General features: G+C 40.5%; 1 protein-coding gene across 1 annotated transcript in view; it reads right to left on the bottom strand.

Moving 5' to 3' along the window:
* Nup93 (nucleoporin 93) overlaps positions 1–20,847 on the bottom strand; it is a 105,332-nt gene that overhangs the window by 62,707 nt on the left and 21,778 nt on the right. Inside the window, exon 3 of the mRNA XM_059264569.1 lies at positions 11,137–11,254. Coding sequence (XP_059120552.1) covers positions 11,137–11,254 — 118 coding nt within the window. The remainder of the gene's footprint in view (positions 1–11,136; positions 11,255–20,847) is intronic.

Below are 20,847 nucleotides of genomic sequence, written 5' to 3'. Positions count from 1 at the left end.
AATGCTTCTTGATTACAGAACAAAATAAAACACCACACATCGTTTTATAGGTACTTAGTAATTCGAGTAGTAATAGCCATTTCAGGCCATCTCTAATGTATGCTTCATGTACTAATTCCTCACTTCATTTAAAAATACACCAGTTTTTCTTTTTTTTCTTTTTCTTTCTTTCTTTTTCTTTTTTAAAGGCTGGGCCTCATACAGCCCAGTCGGGCCTCAACTTCCGTATGCAGCAGAGGATGATCTTGAACTTCTGATCCTCTTACCTCCATCTCTTGAGCACTGGGATTATAGGTGTGCACCACCACATCCAGTTGTGGTACTGAGGATCAAACCCAGCACCTCACGTATGCAAGGGGAACATTCTACTGACTTAGTCATATCCCCAGCCTTCTTTGTCATTTCAAATAGAGGATTTTCCACAGCCCTAATATCTGGTACCTTGTCCAAATAAACACTTTAAAAATAGTGGCTGTTCCAACAACTTTATGAGGTAGCATGTCAGTCAAGACAGTGTGCTGTGAAGCCATTTCCCAGGTTAGTTTTGAATTAAGTAGGCCTTCCCACCTGGGAAAGGAGACTCAATGAGAAAATGCCTAGATTATGATGGTCTGTGGGCATGTCTGGGAGAATTACCTTGACTGCATTAATTGATTTGGAAAAAAACATGCCCACTGTTGGTGGCACTATTTCCTAAGGAAGGGAATTTCATAGTATTTAAGAATGGAGAAAGCATACTGAGCATTAGCATACATGCATCAATTCTCTGCTCTCTGGTCTTGATTATGGATGTAATGTGACAAGTTCTCCCAAGCTCCTGCTGATTTAAATTCCCTGCCAGGATGGTCTGTAACCTGGAATTGTTAGCCAAATAAACTAACTCTCAACTAACTCACTCTCTCTCTCTCTCTCTCTCTCTCTCTCTCTCTCTCTCTCTCTCGTCAGAGTATTTGATCACAGTGTTTAACTATGAACACTCCGTGTGCATTGGCGACTACCCTTTCCAGTTCCCTGTTTAATGTTCTTTTCATGATTCAGTGGTGTTAGTTTGTATTTACTGTAAGGGCCAGTTAGTCCCGAGAATGATGACATGCATGATGTCAGGCATTAATGTTCTGCTGAATGTCAACTCCTTTCTCCTAGAAGTGAATAATCTTGCTGTAGATATATTTTTCCTATATTCTAGAATACATGCGAAGTTGAGAGCTTTGTCTATATCTTTAAAATTCAAACACACGTAATACCCTTAGGCAGCCAAATCGTATTATACGATACAAGATTTCAACATTCCGGCACACTGCCAGAGCTTAATGGCCAGCTAGACACAAAGTAAGGAAATGGGTCTGCATTAAATCTACAAATAAGTCAACAATCAATAATCCAGCATTACAGTAAAAATGATGTGTCCTTTAAATTGCTTCTAACATCATCCTTCTAACTCTAGCTCAGCTTCAGAAACAAAACAACGATGATCAAACAAGAGGCTGTACACAACCTATTCTGCACAAGTGCAAAATTTGTCGTTTTGAACTAAAAGCTGCTTTTGGTTTACACACAAGTCTTACCATACAACTACAGAGTAGCAATCTGAGAAATAATAGGCTGTGCTTTGCACAGTGAATTAAACTGATAGCTCAGCAAGCAGAAAACAAGAGCAAGGAGGCAGCACCTGGAGCATAACTGGATGAGCAGGTTTGGTCCTCCTGGAAAACTCTCTGCGCAAACCCAGCAGGGCTTTGCATCAAGGTTTGGTTGCCAGTTTTTCACTCAATCAACATTATTTTATGATTAAGTTTCTTAAAAAAAAAAAAAAAATGAGCAAGACCTACTACATCCTTTCAAAAGCTGGCACATCTGACCTGAGAAGATGGCTCAGTGAGTAACAATGCTTGCTGTGCAAGCCTGAGGACCTGAGTTCAAATCCCCAACACCCACACAAAAATCTGGGTTTGGCCATGCACACACCTGTAAGCTAGCCCCTGCTCTCCCACTGTTAGGACAAAGACAGGTGGGTCTCTGGGGATTACTGGCCAACACCCTGGCCCCAGTTCAGTGAGACCGGCCTCAAGGGAGTAAGGCTGAGAGTAATAGAGGACATCTAATGTCCTCTGGCTCCATGCATGCATAGATGTGTGTGCCTATATACACATACAATTTAAATTAAAAAAAGAAAATAAGATGGTATATCTTTCTCAAAATATTTATGGTAGTAAAAACAGATGGTTTATTAAGAAAGGAACAACAGTCCTGAGAATGGAGATAGGTTAGTGAGCAGAAAAAGACTTAAAACACTTAACTGCACACTCCACTACCTTTCCTCCTTTAAACACACCTTGAAAGTCTCCTCCTTTACTTTAATTATCTTAGTCTATACATGAAATTCAAAATCTAGGGAGCTAAGACCACAGTACAGTCAACAGACTGGAGTTAAAATCGAGTCTCTGAGGGTTTTAGGTTCCAATCTGGAGAAGGGAGTTGGCAGCAAACGTCCATCTGCCTCAGTGGGTGGGTGGGAAGATCAGGGGGAAAAGCCCAGAAAGTGCTGGCGTGTGGACATAATAAATGATCAATAAGCCTCAGCTTTGCTACTCTGACATTAGCCACAGTAAAACAACGCAGGAATTTAAACTTGCCTTTTGACCTGCACTTTCCTGTACAGGGAGGAGGGCAAGAGAGAGGCAGGCAGAACTATCCCATTCCTCATAACACAAGCAAATGAATATTCCTCTGCAAATGGCTTACTCCCAGTCTGTAGAAGGTAAGTGCAAAACCTGCGACTAGAGGCTGGAGGACCAGCTCAGCAGTTAGGAGCACTGGCTACTCTTGCAGAGGACATGGATTTGGTTCCCAACACATGGCAGTTCACAACTGTCTATAACTCCTGTTCCAGAGAAGTCCATACCCTCTTCTGGCCTGCACAGGCACCAGGCACACATGTGGTGCACAGACATATACCAAGAAAAACACTCATACACATAAAAGTAAATAAACCATGAATACAGTTAGAAACTTTTATAGCAACCTAACAGCAATTTTATCCCTACTCAACCTAATTTTTAAAAGCAGAGCTTGTATTTTAATATCTTTATTTTTTTCTAATAATTCATTTTTATTGTATTTTATAAAAGTATCAGCTGAGTGTGGTGGTACACACCTTTAATTCCAGCACTTGGGAGGTAGAAACAGTTAAATCTGGATGAATTCAAGGGTAGCCTGGTCTACACAGAGTTCCAGATCAGCCGGGGCTACATAATGAGACCCTGTCTCAAAACAAACAAATAAACAAATAATCAAGTTTCTAAATTTGAGATAAATCAGGAGTGGGAAGATCATCTGGCTTGAGAAGCACTGATTAAATAAAAAGCAGCTTTGAATTACTAACGGCTACCATATCTCTTCAACACTAAGACATCTAGGACAGCTTGGGGTCTCATCATAGAACCAAATGTCATTATAAATGCTCATAAACCTTCAAGGTCCACCAGGCCCTGCTCATTCAGAGGCCAGCCCTGCTGCGACAGCTTGACATACACTGAGTATGGGAGTGTCTAACAGAGGAGAGAACGCTCAGAGAATAGCACAGCCATGTACTCTGGTTCCTTGAGGAAATTAAGTATATCATAAACTCATAAATTAAGTAGCTCATAAACATATGGTGGTCTGCCTTCTTTAAGATAGCAACAGCATTTTTAAAAGCAATAAGAGGAAAGCATCTCTCATATCCTCTTGCTCATGTCTTTCCAAGAAATAAACCAAATTAGGCAATAATTGTAAAACTGAGTCAGCAAATCTATAGTCCCACTTAAGAGTGTTGACCTGAACCCCCCCCCCCCCCCCCCCCCGTTTTAGAAACTAAACCAACAGTCCAGCCCTGGCTGTAATACATTCAGGAGACAAGGGCTCTTTCTGCAACATGTCTTGGCAGCTGCCGGCGTGCTTTAAGTGCCTCAGGGCTCTGAAAAGCACCAGCAGGCTTCTGCTGACGGCACCTCAGTTTCACAACCACAGAATGTCCTCTAGGATAACTAAAGTGGCTCATGGGCCTGTGCCGGTCCTGTGACAGCTGCAGGCCACGTCTGTCAAAATGAAGGGCCGTGTTTGGCATGACTGAAGCAACCTGCCCTTAAACAAGGCTGAGCGTCTGCACACCTTAAGCCCAAGATGGAAGCTGGGCATCTGTGAAGCAGAAACATGCTTTCATCATCATCAGCAGCAGCACATCTGGTTCTGCAGCACACCTGGTTCTGGAGCCAGAGCACACTGCGCTTGCACTCAGCCTCACCTTCTCACCAAACAAACAAGGCAAAGCCTCTGCAGCCAGAGCCCCTCTCCACCCTTCACACGGCAGGCAGGTGGGGCACTAGTGACCCAGGCCCCAAGTTTTCTAATTTTAGTGGCAGACTTTGCAACCGCCGTCGTCGGCCAAACAAAGGCACCCCATCAGGCTACAACCTGAAAAGCTCTGAATCAAACATTCCCAAATGGAAATAAGATCGATCACAGACCACAGTAGGAGCACACCAGAGTGGTACTGTACAGGGTCAAGGGCTGCCATCTGAAAAGTGCTGCCACTGCCCGACAAGGCTTTAATTCAAATCACATCCACTCCAGTGTCAAACAGTCGAGAAGATAAAAGGACATGCCCATTTCTGATTTCGGAACCAAGCCATTTGAAGATGCTAGGCTGAAGATGACAACTTGTGTTGCCCAGCTCCAGAGAGCAGGTGCATCAAGGGCTATCGGCAGGTTAAGAGGGCTAATGAAGGAGGAGGGAGGCTTCAGTGCCAGTTCAAAGGCACAGCCTGGCCAGTATCTGCCCTGCTCTATTCAGATGTTAGATAAATATTTTAGCTGTGGGCTTGTTCCAAAATATTCTAGCAGAGCTATTCCAACTTCTTTCTTCTTTAAGGTGGTAATTGATATTCTCCTGCTCACTACAGGATATAAGAAAGCCCTGTGAAGACAAAACAGCCTGTCATTTCCTGCTTGCTCAGAATACATTCAGCAGCCATTTGCTTGCCTGTTCTGAAAGCCTAGCATTCAGAGGCTAGTGTGAATGGATAAATAAAAGAACTGAAATTTTATATCCTGGCTTACAGAAAAGCAGTTTTCACATTTTCTACAAACCCAGTTTGACTTCAAAGGTTACAGTCTTTAATTCCATTCACCGAATAATGTAATTGTACTCTGCCACCAAACCACAATGCCTACCTTTTCTCTGATCACAAGCAGGCAGAAAAACGTAATCATTTCAGTTCTCACCATGGTAGTATTAGTATTCTTAACTATAAACACAAAACAGGATGCACACTAGCCTGTCTCTGTGAAGACAATTTTTACAAGTTTTGCCAACTGTGAGACAGACACTGGGTCAAGGTTCAGTGTCAAGGACAGCAACGATGTTTGAACAGTGTGAGCGTGGAAGCCACTATGTTCACACAGGGAACAAGGCCTGGCCTAACTTCTGGCCCTGAAGCAGAGCTGGGCATAGAGAGATGTACGCTTTGTTAAACGCAGCTCAGATGCCGTGCCCACATCTTGGCCTAAAATGTACCTGGTATTCCAGAAAAGGATTTCTCTCCAACTAATAGACCCCAGATACTGCTCACTTAGACTCATCTGTTAGTGGGCCTAAAAGCAGTAACTACAGGCTACATCAGGACCAGGAAAGGCAGCTGTTTCAAGCTAGGAAAAGACAAGGTTCAAATGTCCAGTAAAGTCCTCTACAGGGCTGGGAGGTAGCTCAGTGGTTAAAAGCACTGGCTGCTCTTGCAGAGGACCAGTGTTCAGTTCCCAGCACCCACATGGCAGCTCACAACCATCCTTAACTCCTGTTCCAAGGGACCTGATGCCCTCTTCTGGCTCTGTGTACATGGTGCACAAACATACATACAGGCAAAATATTCATACACATAACATTTTTTAAACCTCCTTAAACAACCTTAAAAGAAAGGTTACCATAACTTCCCATGATTCCTTATAGTTGGGAGAAATATAGTAAAAAAAAGATTAATAAACACAAATACTTAACTAAAAACTTCCAACTACAGAGTACATGAAATAGCTTTATGTTTTCCTATTACGTGAAAATATGTAGAGAATAAAAAGTCCTATTTCTTCAGTCCATAGTCCATCAATTCAAAGTTTCCAATCACTTAGTTCACTTTAGATCACCATTTGGTACAGAGAAACCTGCTCAAGCATATGAAGCATAGAAGAGCAAGACAGAAGTTAGGTGTTTGCCTACTCAAACCATCTCTCAGGATTGCAGAACAAATGGTCAGCATGCAAATGGATGTAAACCTTATGAATGAACCTCATCTGTCTGTAAGCTTCCTACCAAGCTCTGCTAGACCTTCGCTTCTAGATACAGATGAAAAGCAAAGAAACTCATTTCTTTAAAAACAGTTCTAGAACCAGGTGTGGTAGAACATGCTTTAAACCCAGCACTGGGAGGCAGAGGGTGACTTGTTTTAATAGTAAGCTCCAGGCTAGCCGAAGCTATACAGTGAGACTCTTGTAAAAAAAAAACAAAAGAGTCCTAGAGCCTGGCATACTGGATCACAACTTAGTCCCAGTAAGCAGAGGAAGGAAGATCTTAAGGCCAGCCTGGTGCACAGAGCAAGTCTGTATCTAAAAACAATACCAACCACATACTCACACAAATAAAATAAAAGCAGTGCAGTAGTCCCAGTACTGAGATCTGGTTTGCCCACTCCGACTGTACTTGCCCTCAACTAATTCAGACTAGAAGACGTTTCCAGCTGTTCTTCTTTTACAGAATTAATATTTACCCAGTAATGTTCCCAAAGAGTTGTTACTCATCATGCCAATCATTCTGGCAAATCCAACACTATCTCCAGCAAACAGCACAGGATTTCTGCAACCTGTTCCAAACACACAATTAGTGAGCACCACAGCTTCTTTTCCTCTTTCATTTTTTATATAGCTGTGTTTAAATGATACTGTCTCTTTCTCAAGATAGAAAATCAAAAGACAAACTGAAAATAACAATTTGGATGATAAGGGGTTACAGCATTGATTTTTTTAAACTCACAAAGACATTCAGTTTCTCTTCTTACTGTTTAAAAAATAAACTAGTGGTCTGAGCATACTCTACATTTCCAAGAACAGAAAAAGAAGAAAAATAGTGAATATTTTATCATAAATACAGTGTGGTAAGCAAATGGCTTAACAAGCATCTCAACACCAATGCTGTACATGTGAAATATCAGCTTTCCTGACTTAATTTTCTCATGATAATGTATCCTTTACTTAATACTTGCTTCCCCTTTACTCTTATAAAACATAATCTGCTGCTAATTAAGGCAGATTATGAAGTTGGAGGCCAGCATGGGCTACACAGTAGTACCAGGAGACCAAAGGCTACATTGCTTCTTTACCCTATGAAGTAAAAAAGTGGAGAGAGCTTTCTGGTCTCATGCATTATAAGCAGCAGACTGTTTGTAACTGAAAAGGTCTGGACTGACATTTTTCTAACACATTATATTGTTTGGTGATCTGTTTGGATAGAACTCGTGGCACTGAACTCGGGAATCGAGATGTGTGTGGTCAGCCTCACTTCCTAAAGGCCCCAAGAGAAAACTGAGGATGCACTGGCCTTGTTGGCCTACTCATAAGGACAGCTAGCTCTAAGTGCCCACTCCAGTACTCTCCATGGAGTTCAGCTGAAGATGTTTCATGATTTTGAGTGAAAGATTGAACATTTCTGGGTTTGGGGATTTAGCTCAGTGGTAGAGCGCTTGCCTAGCAAGTGCAAGGCCCTAGGTTCAGTCCTTAGATCAAAAGAAAAAAAAAAAAAAGATTGAACATTTCTGACACTATAAGCATACTGGGTTGAAGAATGTTCCCAGAAAGAAATGTTCAAAACTTAACCCTGAGAACTGGTAAACATAATCTTCCTTGTAAATGTGACTAAGTTAAGGATCTCGAGATGAAATCGTCCAATGAATGCACCTGCCTTTCCTTTTTACAACAGTGCTTTAAGATGGATCATGTGAACTGACATGGTCATTTCACTCTGAACACCAGGAAGAACCTATAAAGGCAGAGTGGGAGAATGAGATGCTGCCACAAACCAAGAAAGGAGAAACCACCAAAACCTGGAGGAGGGCTTCTCCCCTAGAGCTCTGGACGGCACACAATGGTGTCGACATTTGATTTCAAATTTCAGAACTCAAAAATGTAAAAGAATAAATTCCCATTGTCCTCGGGCACCTATTAATATTAGTTCCTGGTAATTAGGTGCAATTATTGAAATGTTGATTTAATGCCATTTAGAAATATTACAGCTTTAACACTGGGAAATGTAGCTCCCATTTTTATGGCCTGAACAGGCTATCTCTGCATAGCCTTACTGAAATATACATGCAATGTAGTGAAAAGCCCAGAATACAACTATGTGAAACCAACGTAAATTACTGTTATTATATGATCCACGAGATCTGTTCAGATCATGGTGAAGACATGCAATCTGTCCCCTTTTTTTTGGGGGGGGGGTCAAGACTGAAGAGCAAGTGGATCTCTGTAAACCTCGTGCCCATGTACTACAAAGTCACTTTGATTAGTCCAGTATAGCCAATTCAGCAGTTATATCCTAGTACATTATTGCTCTTACACAAATCTGTATAGGTCTTCTTTATGATCGTTTCCAAAAAATAAAATCAATAAACATTTTCAAAAATTCTATTAAGTATCATTCATATGTATATTTAAGTGGTTTCTAAGACATATTTCCGTTGCTGGCCACAGCAACTTTTTAAAAATGTATTCTCAATGCATGCCAGCATCATTGATTAGGACAAACAAAACAGCAGAAACAAAACCCATATTAATTTCAAGCTCCATTAGAAACAGAAGGAAATAGAAAGAGACAGTATGCACATGGAAACATGCCTTCTGAGCTTATAAGACAACAAACAACAAGCAGTGAGGTCCTGACCAGCATCTGTCAGAGACTGTGCCAGCCCTTCCTTTCACGACAGTGCATTCAGGATCTTAGAAACACATGCGACAGTTCTACTCTAATACTTGGCCTTCGGGGTTATGGTATAGTATAATTTTGTCTAAAAAAAATTCACCATTTTAAATACAAAAGTTCATATATCAATACAAAAGTCAATCAAGCAGGATGTAGTAACTCACACTTGTAATTCTATCAGGTGTATGATATGTGAATGGAAAACAGACCACTAGCTATACTTGACTTCTAAACCAAGCAACTGAGGATGTCCAATTGAACTCCTATCCACAACCAAAACAGACCAGAAGAAAAAGAGAAAGGAGAACCACTCAACACTAATAGTGGCACTACATTAATCAGGATCCAACATGATACTGCTGGACTTACATAAAATGTGAGCACAAATAAGTGGTTCTCAACCTTCCTAATGCTGCAACTCTTTAATACAGTTCCTCATGTTGTGGTGACCCCCAACCATAAAATTACTATCACTGCTACTTTATAAATGTAATTTTGCTACTGTTATGAATTGTAATGTAAACATCTAATATGTGACCCCTGTGAAAGGGACATTTGACATCCCTACCCCCAAAGAGGTTGGAACAACCCACAGGTTGAGATCAATTGAGCCACATTATCGTAATTAAAACCATCAATTTACTGTGGGCAAACACACTGGAACATACACATAATGGTCTTGGAGTAATTATTTTGCATTTTAAAGCTATTATGGTAAAGTCCAAATAAGAGGGGAAATTCTAAAAACTAAAGCTACTTTAGTTTTAAAATTCAAAGATTTCCCTACACAAGACTAAAACTCACAGCAATAATCATTCCAAATTAAGAAATTCTGATGTGACTGAGCATACATTGCTAGGAAACCATCTAATGGGTGCTAAAGGAGGATGTTCTTACATTAAGCAAATGGTTAGAAGAGATAATAACTCTTAACCCTACAGCCAAAACCAGTTCCCAAAATATATGTTGATTATTCATAGTATTTGAGTTCTGTCCCATTCACACCATGTCATCAGTGTTAAAAGCATTATCATAGAACTCTAACAGTTGCACTTGAGATTAGGTAATGTTTGTTATAAAAGCAAAATAAAATAAAAACCTCTGTGTTTTCCTATTTTGGGAACATATCAATAATGGGAGAAATCATGAATATCAGTTATTTCTAGTCTGCCCTCAAAAGTACAGGTTTTCAAATTAGATTAAATTCAGAAATGTAGTTATCAGATGAACTATCATAGGTCTTCAACGAGTTTAGGGATACAGTATCAATTAAGCCCAGCTCATAAAGCACACAATTACCACCCATTTCTTCCTGGACCTGCCTTTGTGGCACCTGAATCCTTTTTATTTCAAAGGAAATCAAGGTCAGCGGTGGCCCAGTCCCCACTACTCAGGAGTGGGGGATCATGATCACTTGAGGCCAGACCGTACAAGAGTGCGTCCCATCGAGCAAACAAACAAAAACAGGACCAGGTAAACCAACGCAAACAGCACGGCACTGCATGGCAAGGCACGGCCCGGCACTCCATGCTATGCTTTCATTCCTACACCAAACAAACCATGAGGTTTCTACTTAACAAGTTTACAGCAGTTTCTGATTAGATTAAAACAGCAATCAGCAGTAGTGGCATGTCGGGCTCAATGAGATTGGGGTGCTCTATTAGGCCATTTCCTGGTATCACTAATGCAGCCAAATACTTCCTGGAAATCACTGAGTTGATTTCAGTAAATAGCACTTTAAGTTCCAATACAAGCAAGATGCAAAAAGAAATGTGAACAAATAGTAAAGTTATCTGAGATCCAGCAGAGCAAGCAAGAGAAACCTAACGACTCCTGTCTCTGTGCCTTGGATTAAGCCCAAGTCAGGAAGTGAAATCTGTTCTCAGAACCAGAATTTATCTAAAAAGTACAGGTTGGAAGTTTTGCTTTCTTAAATTTAGCCACAACGAGCACTCCGAAAACAACCCAACGGTCCCCCTCTGTATCTCCAAACCTGAGTCTCCTGTTCTTTTAGTAGCTGGGTAAGAAGAAAATTAATGAAGGAAGTGGCAGTCTTAACTCAACTGGTGAAGAAAGGGCCAAGCCTACAGCCTGGGTACATGCTCCAGGCTGCACCTGCAGCTGGCAGCTCTTACCTGAATGTCTGTGTCCTTCACAGGCTCAAGAGGTTCAAAAGTGGTCGCTGCACTCAGACTCTCCAATCTCTGGGAGATGTGGGATATGTCAAGTCCCCGTGACCCGAGAAGGACTGATCTATATGGGGATGTAGGGCAGGAAGACAAAGAAGGAAAGTAGTATCAGGTGTGTAATACATGCCATAAAATACTAGAGTTGTTTTCATTCAAAACTTCCTATCTTGGAGTAGAGGAAGAGACCACAGCAAATGGTAGAGCACCTAACTGGAACACTTCCATCTTCTGGCCGGGTGCTTCTGTGTGCCTGATTTCTTACCTGCTCATAAAGTTCTACAGACTGAAACAGCAGACACACACTGCATTTGGGAGTAAGATATCTAAGTTTTGGTAATGACTGAATTAGAGGGAGCACCTCATTACAGAAGGAAACAATACCAACACCATAGTCAGCTCCAAACACTTTCAGGAACATCTTGAGGTAGATTAATTATTCACTCCTGTTTTGGAGATGGGAAGCTAAGGCATAAAAAGATTAACCAACTTGTCCAAAGTTACAGAGGGATTACTAGAATATGGTGGACACAGGTAATCCATCCTAGATCTAGAATACAAACTCTTCACCACCACTCCACGTTTAACAGCTTCTGAAAACAAAGTCTCAAAGGGCATTTTAACCCAGGAGTACCCTGGTCCAAACGTTAAACTGTCCAGGGCAGCAGATAGCTTGCTCAGGGGTAGTCAAAACAATCAAAGGCTAGTTCTGCATGGCTTGTCTTCAAACTGCAGGTACCATGCCACTACACCTTCAAATTCCCTCTCTGCTCAGCCAAGAATACAGCAGGCTGTTTTCTGAACAATAAAAGCTTCTGAAGAAAAATGGGAATAGTCAACTTCATTTCTGCTCTCTAGGCAACAAAACAATGAACAAATTTAAAATATAAAATAAATAAATAGTCTAGTATGAAACTGTACATCAGTTAGAAAGGCTAAATCAGACTATAAACTCAAGGCTAGTCTGGACTATAAAGAGCCCTTCTCTCAAAAAGCAAAACAAGAAACATATCTTGACTAGTATCTAAAGCTCTTTGAAAGAAAGAGACTTGGGCAAGTTAGGTCAGCTTTTCTGTTGAGATTTATTTTTATTTTTATTCACTGATGTGTGCATGAATGCCATGTGTACATCAGTGCCCATGAAGGTCATTGGATCTACTGGAGCTGGGTGCTGGGAAACAAACTGAGATCCTCTAGAGGGGCAAGCAGTGCTTTTAACCTCTCAGCCATCTCTCCAGCCTGCTGTGGAATAATCTTTCTATACACCGTGAATATGTATTGCTCTCATTGTTAATAAAAAGCTGATTGGCCGATAGCTGGGCAGGAAGAGATTGGGTGAGACAGCCTGACACAGAAAATGCTGGGAGGAAGAAAGATGGAGTCAGAGGAGCGCCAGCAGATGCAGGGAGAAGCAAGATGGGCAAGCTGTACTGAAAAAGGGTACCGAGCCATGTGGCAAAGCATAGATAAGAAATATGGGTTAATTTAAATATGGGTAAGAGTTATCTAGTGACAAGCCTGAGCTATTGGCTGAGCATTTATAATTAAGTCTTCATGGGAGTGGCTCCCAGGACAGGAAAACTGCCTACACCAGCCCCCTTTTTTGTATGTATGTTCTTGTTTTTGGAAGTCTTGCTTTTGTGCCTTTCAACTCAAGAAACAGAAAATGTGCCTATATGCCTAACTAACTAGTTAGGTTATTTAGATCACCATTTTTGTATTGTGATTTGGTGACTCCAAAATGTCACCAACAAAGTATGTTTTCACCTTGAGTAAGAAGCTAAAAAGCCAGACCAAATGAGACCCAAGATGATGATGATGGAGATGGAGGAGGAGAAAAGGAGGCTGCTGCCGCTAAGGCATTTGGGAACACACTTAACACCTATGAGTGTAAGTCAAGATTTTCAATCACAATCTAACAGCTTTCTCAAAGAAGAAAAAGGGCTCCTCTATGCTTAGCGGTATTCTGGTAAATATGATGGAATAAATTGTGCTTATTCAGACAGTTCCTCCCTGTAGATTCTTAATTGCTCTGGGTCAACTAGGACAACATCCCTGGGGCATCCCTTCTAAGCGAACATATCTGACAGGCAGCCCACCTCTCTCCTAACAAGCCTTAATAATTACCTTCTACAATGCTTATCACCTGGCTGAACATCAGGATCACCTACACAAACCTCTTCTCAAAGACCTATTTTGATTACTCCTGGGCAAAGAAGAACATTAGTATAATGTTCTCCCTCCTTTCACAACAGCTCTACTAATATGAATTTGCTTACCACAAAACCCATCAGTTACAGTGTACATACAATTCAGTAATTTTAATATATTTGTACAGAAGTATATAATCATCACCATCAGCAATTTTAGAATATTTTCATCATCCCCAAAAGAAAGCCCTATCATGAGAAATGTCTCCCTTTTCCCCTCGTGAGATCTTGACAATGCATATAAATGGAGTAATACAAATCTTTTGTGACTGATGTCTTCCTCTTAGTGTAATGCTTTTGAGAGTCATCTATCTGGGGTAGATATTAAGAATTAATCGTATTTTATATCATACCTCATTTTATGTATGCATTAATCAATCAGTGGGCATTGAGCTGCTCCTAAGGTTTTTCACTCTTGTGAAAAATGTTGCCAAAAACACCTATACACAGGTTTTGCAAGAATGTTTATATTTCTCTTGGATATATACCTTGGAGCAGAGCTGCGAGGTTAAATCAGAATTCTGTTCAGTCTTGTGAAGAGCAGAGACCATTTTCCAAAGCAGCCACACCATTTTGTAACCCACCAGCATACATAATTCCCACATCCTCACCAATACTTCCTTTATGATTATGCTATCCTAGTCAGTCTCTCTATTCTGGCTGTTATAAAAAAAAATGGTTAAAATACAAAATTAAAATATTGAATTTCGGGGTTGGGGATTTAGCTCAGTGGTAGAGTGCTTGCCTAGCAAGCACAAAGCCCTGGGTTCGATCCTCAGCTGCCCCCCCCCAAAAAATATTAAATTTCACCAGGTGGTGGTAGTGCACACCTTTAATTCCAGCACTGGGGAGGCAGAGCCAGGTAGATCTCTGTGAGTTCGAGGCCACCCTGGTCTACAGAGCGAGATCCAGGACAGGCACCAAAACTACACAGAGAAAACCTGTCTCAAACCCCCCCCCCCAAAAAAAAATTGAATTTCTTTGTACCTATCACTCAGCTTCAACAACCCACAGGGCATGATCAATCCTATCCCACTTGCCCCACCTATTTTCCACTACCAGATTATTTTGAAATAGATTATGGTAGACTGAAGATATTTTCTGACTGTTTCATAATTTGAAGATTTATGTTCATCTGAAAGAGTGCCAAGTAAGATCTTGTGGATGACTGGTATGCTTCCTAAATCTTTTTTCCTTTATAGGTTTTCCCCTCCATCTTATTTTTTTCCTTCTAATTTCTTTGTGGAAGAGTTTGGACGTGCCTTATAAAACAATGTAACTCAGACTTAATTATACATATGAATCACCTGACTTCTTAAAATGCTGGTTTTGAATCAACAGCTCTGGGATAGAGCTTGACATTCACTTCAAAACCTTGTGGTTGACACTTAGGTTACTGATACAAAGAGTACACTCAGAGCAGCAAAGATAAATTCTGAGTAGATGCAGGCACCATTATGTTGTTGCTGTTATCTGTTCTAGTCACACTTCCATTAAGAGGTACGGAATGTCTGTAGACACTGATGCCCACTGCTTAGACTCAGCTGTGCTTATAGCTTAAACAGTGGCACTCTATTTCTACCTTTACAAATAGTAAATAGTGAGCTGGTTATCTAGTATCCTTCAACATGACTGACTTTTACTTTAGTATCATTATAAACGGATAAACTAAAACACATTTGATACGTTTCAACCTACTACATTTTTGAAGTTTTTTTAAAGATTTATTTCTATTTTATATGTATGGAGTGTTTGCCTGCACGTATGTCTGTGCACCACATGTGTACATGATGCCACGGAGGCCAGAAGAGAGTGTCAGATCCCCTGGAACTAGAGTTACAGATGGTTGTGAATTGCTGCCATGTGGGTGCTGGGTCCTCTGAAGAGCAGCCAGTTGCTCTTAATGCTGAGCCATCTCTCCAACCTAATGTATGTCTTATTCTTCTGATGTTCAAATTGTCTCACCATTGGCCAGTAGAAGCCTCTTTAAATTTGTTTCAAAGTTTTAAAGTCTGATTTGATTTCACTGTGTTGTTGTATGGCGGGAGTGTTTTGGGGCTTATGATGTTGGGGATAAACCCAGAACCTTACATACATTAAACCACTACTCACATGTATAAATAAGTACTGCCTTCTGACTTCTTTCTGAAATAACTCCAGTAAGTCTTTATAACTTTGCCACCTGACACGGCAAGATGTTTCATGTATGTCTTAAACAGAGACCAGGGATCAACTAACTCTACAAAGAGCCCTAGTTACCTTTAAAGGACTTAATAGATAATTCTCTGGCAACCAGGATTGTGTATTGCTGCTAGGCCTCTTCAACAGCAGAGCTAGAAATGGAGTTTTGGTTTTGCTGAGATAAATTACAACATGAATTAATATTATTGCTTTCAATGTAAATTCAAGAACACTGAATTGTAGGTTTACTTCAGATGTTCTAACTGTATCTCCTTTTCCCATTCCAAAAGGTTCGCCACCACGACTGCTAATGTGTTTTGGCCTACCCAGGAGCTATGGCTCCTATGCTATGCCTGCCTGCTGTCAGGCACCCTGCCTTGATAGTTACAAACTAACCCTCTGAAACTGTAAGCAAGCCCACATTAAACAGTTCCTTTTATAATTTGCCTTGGTCATGGTGTCTGCTCACAGCAATAGTAACCCTAGCTAAGACACCAATCAATCCACATCCTACATTCCAATCATCTCCTTCATCAGATTCTCACAGGTGATCAAAGTCTAGGCCACAATCTTCTTTCCTAACCAGATAACTAGAGACAGTCCCTGTACCTCAGCCTACTAATACTCCCCACACTAACCAATTCTAATCATATTTACCCTGCTCTTCTACAGAAACCACAATGAAAGCCCTGCCCTTGCTCCAGCTGCCTCTTGATTGGGCTTGGGCTATAATCCCAAAAAACACAATCCTATACAACCATAACCCTGAATGTCAAAATCTCAAAAGATCAAAATACCAAAAATATAATTCTGGAAAAATTAATTTAAAGAACATAAAAGAGATTCATTGGAGTCAGGTATAATGACACAGAGGTACACACCTGTAATCTTAGCATTTGGGAGGTAGAGGTTCAGGGTCCTCTCCTTTTACAGAGCTTGAGGTCAGCTTGGGCTACATGAGACCTTGTTTCAAAATAACAACCACAAAAGTCATTTATTTGCCTGTGTGTGTGTGTGTGTGTGTGTGTGTGTGTGTGTGTGTGTGTGTGTGTTGAACCCAGGGGTTTTTATTGTTGTTTTGTTTGTTTGAGACAGGTTGCTATTTGTTTCATGCAGCCCTGGATGTCCTGGAATGTTTCTGCTGGGACTATAGGTATGCACTACCACACCCAGCTAATTTCTCTTTTAAAAGAGGAGTTACTTAAGAAACATAGAACAGCATAAGAATATTTCATGGGTGACTTTATAAAACACTATGAATAAGCTATATTCAAATGTAAACAAATATACTACAACTGTATGGTGGCATGAATAAGAATGGCCCCCCATAGGCTCACATATTTGAATGCTTAGTCATCAGGAAATGGCACTATTTGAGAAGGATTAGGAGGTGTGGTCTGTTGGAGGAAGTGTGTCACTGAGGGTGGGCTTTGAGGTTTCCAAAACTCATGCCAAACCCAGTCTCTCCCTCTGCATGCCTGCAGATAAGGATGTAAAGCTGTCAGCTGCTCTTCCAGTACCACATTTTCCCCATTATGATAAGGGACTAAGCCTCTGAAGCTGTAAGCAAGCCTCCAATTAAAATCTTTCTTTTCTAAAAGTTGCCTTGGCAGGTCAGGTGTGGTGGCACACACCTTGAATCTCAGCACTCAGGAGGCAGAGGCAGGAGGATCTCTAAGTTCAAGGCCAGCCTTGTCTACAGAAGGAGTTCCAGGACAACCAGAGCTACACTGAGAAACCCTGTATTGGAGAAGGGAGTTGCCTTGGTCATGGTGTCATGACTAAGACAAAATGTAAGAACAACAGTTATAGACAAAATCATATTCATAAATAAATAGGTCAAAAAGGCAAAATGTGGGTTGGAGAGATGGCTCAGTGGTTAAGAGCACTGTTTGCTTTTCCAGAAGACCCATGTTCAATTCCCAGCACCTACATGGCAGTTCACAACTGTATGTAACTCCAGTTCCAGGGGATCTAACACCCTCACACAGACATATATACAGGCAAAACACCAATGCACATAATTTTTTTTAAGTAATTTTTTTAAAAAGGCAAAATGTATAGGCATCTATCAGGGGCTACATATACCAGCTCAGTAGTACAGTACCTGCTTAGCTTGCATTAAAACCCTAAGTTCAGTCCACAAATATCAAATAAAAGCACTTTATTTATGTATCATTGTAACTAGCAGATAGTACATGCAACTTTATAACTGCAGTCCTATGAAATAGCATGATGGATAACCTATTTTTCTGCTTGTTTTTTAAAAATTTATTCTATGATCTATACCAACAAAAGCATCCCCTATGATGTCTTCCCTTCTTCTGTGCTATGCTTCTGTGTTGATTTGGGTCCACATACATAAATCCAATCTGCACCACACTCATATACAGACCACAAATTTGGCAGAAATAATACAAGCAATCAAACTAGCAAGCACCACTGTCAAAATGCCTCTCATCCTACCATGCACATAATTATTTTTGAGGCAGTTAGTAGCTGCTGGCTTCTTCAGGTAAATGTGGCTTTCATTTATTAAAACCTCCTGGAATTTCATCAACTGAAAGGAAAGCAAATGCTGATGAATGATGTATTTTTTACATGAAGTTTCCATCATCACTGTACTGCATGGCCAATTATTTCTAAAGAGCTCAGCTTTGTACTTCTCATGAGGCAGCCTTTCCAAACACCAGAATTACAGTTTGGGGGACTTGGGATTTCAAGATTTCAACTTTTGAGATTACAGCATTCTGGACCAGCTCCTTCAACAGTCTGACCCATCTGGCTCCCAAACAATCCCAGTACTCACTTAGGGGGCCTTGTGGTGTACTATGCCTCTTCTATTTCTAGGTATCTGTGGGGGAAAAAAAACTTCCTTTTTTTTTTTTTTTTAAAAGATTTATTTATTTATTATGTATACAGAAGAGGGCACCAGATCTCATTACAGATGGTTGTGAGCCACCATGTGGTTGCTGGGAATTGAACTCAGGACCGCTGGAAGAGCAGTCAGCGCTCTTAAACTCTGAGCCATCTCTCCAGCCCGGGGAAAAAACTTCCTTAACGAGATTCATTTCCCCGTCTGTCTTAACCATGTTCAATTAAGACAAATAGTATTTTTAAAGCATTTCCTTTTTTAAAATCAGCAAATATTTACATACATTTGTATCACTTACTCTCCAAAAAGAGCTTGTGATATAATTCTCTTACTATACAATGCATCCATTCACAGTATAATGTTCAGTGGAGACTCAGGGTTATCCAACCATCATTATAATCAATTGTATAACTTCTTCACTGCTCCCAAAAGAAAACCTCTACTTGTCAGAAATCAGTTCCCATTTCCCCATTCACTTGCCCTAAATATGGCAGCTCTCATTTATCTTCCTTTTTCTGCAGATTTGCCTATTCTAGACATCACCCAAACAGAGCCATACAATATGTAATCTTTTGTAACCAGTTTCTCTGACTTAAACTTTTAGGGTTATTCATATAGAGCATATGTTAAATCATCCCTCATGCCCCTTTCTTAACAAATCAGATCCTATTACATGGCTATGCCACACTTTGTGCACATATTCATCAGCTGGTTGACACCTGCCATTAAAATTAACGTACAAGTTTTGCATAGACACGTTTACATCTCTTGGATTTATACCTAAAAACAGAATCACTGGGTTATATGGTAACTGCATGCCCTTTTGAGGAACTCTGGACTATCTTCCAAAGAAGCAGAACTACTTTACATTTCAACCAACAGTGCATGAAGGAAGACTCATCCAGATTCATTTAAACTTTTTGCACATTCTCACTAATGCTATTACAAGTCTTTTTTATTAGAACCCTCCTGTTAGGTATGAAGTGGTATCACACTGTAGCTTTGACATGTACTTCTCTGGTACCTAATGACACTTATTGGACAATGATATGCCATTTTAAAATTAAGTTGTCTTTTTATGAATAAATTATAAAAGGCTAAAAAGAAAAATGGGCCAGTGATTTGTTGTAGAATACTAGTTAAAGATGTGTTACATTTGTTTATGCTGTGGAATATTTGTTTAATGATGCAAAGATGTGTTGCATTCTTTTATGCTGCATTTGTCTAGCTCTGTAAAACTGTGTTAATTTGCCTGTCTAAAACACATGATTGGTCTAATAAAGAGCTGAATGGCCAGTAAGAAGATAGGAGAAAGGATGGCAGGGCTGGCAGGCAGGGAAAATAAATAGGAAGATCGAGAAAAGGAGGACTAGAGGGGCCAGCCACCCAGCTACACAGCCAGCCATGGAGTAAGAAGTAAAGAAAGGTATATAGAATATAGAAAGATAAAAGCCCAGAGGGAAAAGTTAGACAGGATAATTTAAGAAAAGCTGGCTAGTAAAAAGTCAGGCTAAGGCCAGGCATTTATAAGTAATAATTAGCCTCTGTGTGATTAATTTGGAAGCTGGGTGGTGGGACCCCAAAAGTGCAAAAGAGTTTAAAACAAAAAAAGAAAAGACCAACTACAGTGAGTTGGCTCAGTGTACCCACTGGATGTACTTGCCACCAACCTTGACCTGAGTTTGATCCCTGGCAAGTTGTACTCTGACTCCCACACAAACATACATACACATGCATGCATGCACATGCACAAACACACAGACACAAATAAACACACACAGAGAGAAAATAATTTTTTTTTTAAACTCTGAATTTAAGTTTGTCTTAGATAAGGTTTCTATTGCTATTAAGAGACACCATGACCATGGCAACTCTTATAAACAAAATCATTTAATTGAGGCTAGCATACATTATCATTATGGTGGGAAACATGGTGGTGTACAGGCAGGCATGGTGCTGGAGAATGAGCTGAGAGTTCTACATCTTGATCTGCAGGCCACAGGAAGTAAACTGTCTACCACACTAAGGGCAGCTTGAGCAAAGGAAACCTCAAAACCAACCCCAACAGTGACACACTTCTTCCAACAAGGCTACACCTACTTCAAGAAAGCCACACCTCTTCATAGTGCCATTCCATTTGGGGACCATTTTCTTTAAAACAACAAGACTTGGCCGGGCGGTGGTGGCGCACGCCTTTAATCCCAGCACTCGGGAGGCAGAGCCAGGCGGATCTCTGTGAGTTCGAGGCCAGCCTGGGCTACCAAGTGAGTTCCAGGAAAGGCGCAAAGCTACACAGAGAAACCCTGTCTCGAAAAACCAAAAAAAAAAAAAAAAAAAAACAAGACTTCCTTAGCATTTAAATAAATGGCAAGTATTTTTTCCTAAAACATCTTT

The sequence above is a fragment of the Peromyscus eremicus genome, chromosome 5, assembly GCF_949786415.1.
Source record: "Peromyscus eremicus chromosome 5, PerEre_H2_v1, whole genome shotgun sequence".
NCBI classification, from domain to species: domain Eukaryota; kingdom Metazoa; phylum Chordata; class Mammalia; order Rodentia; family Cricetidae; genus Peromyscus; species Peromyscus eremicus.
This window is presented reverse-complemented; position numbering and strand designations above follow the sequence as displayed.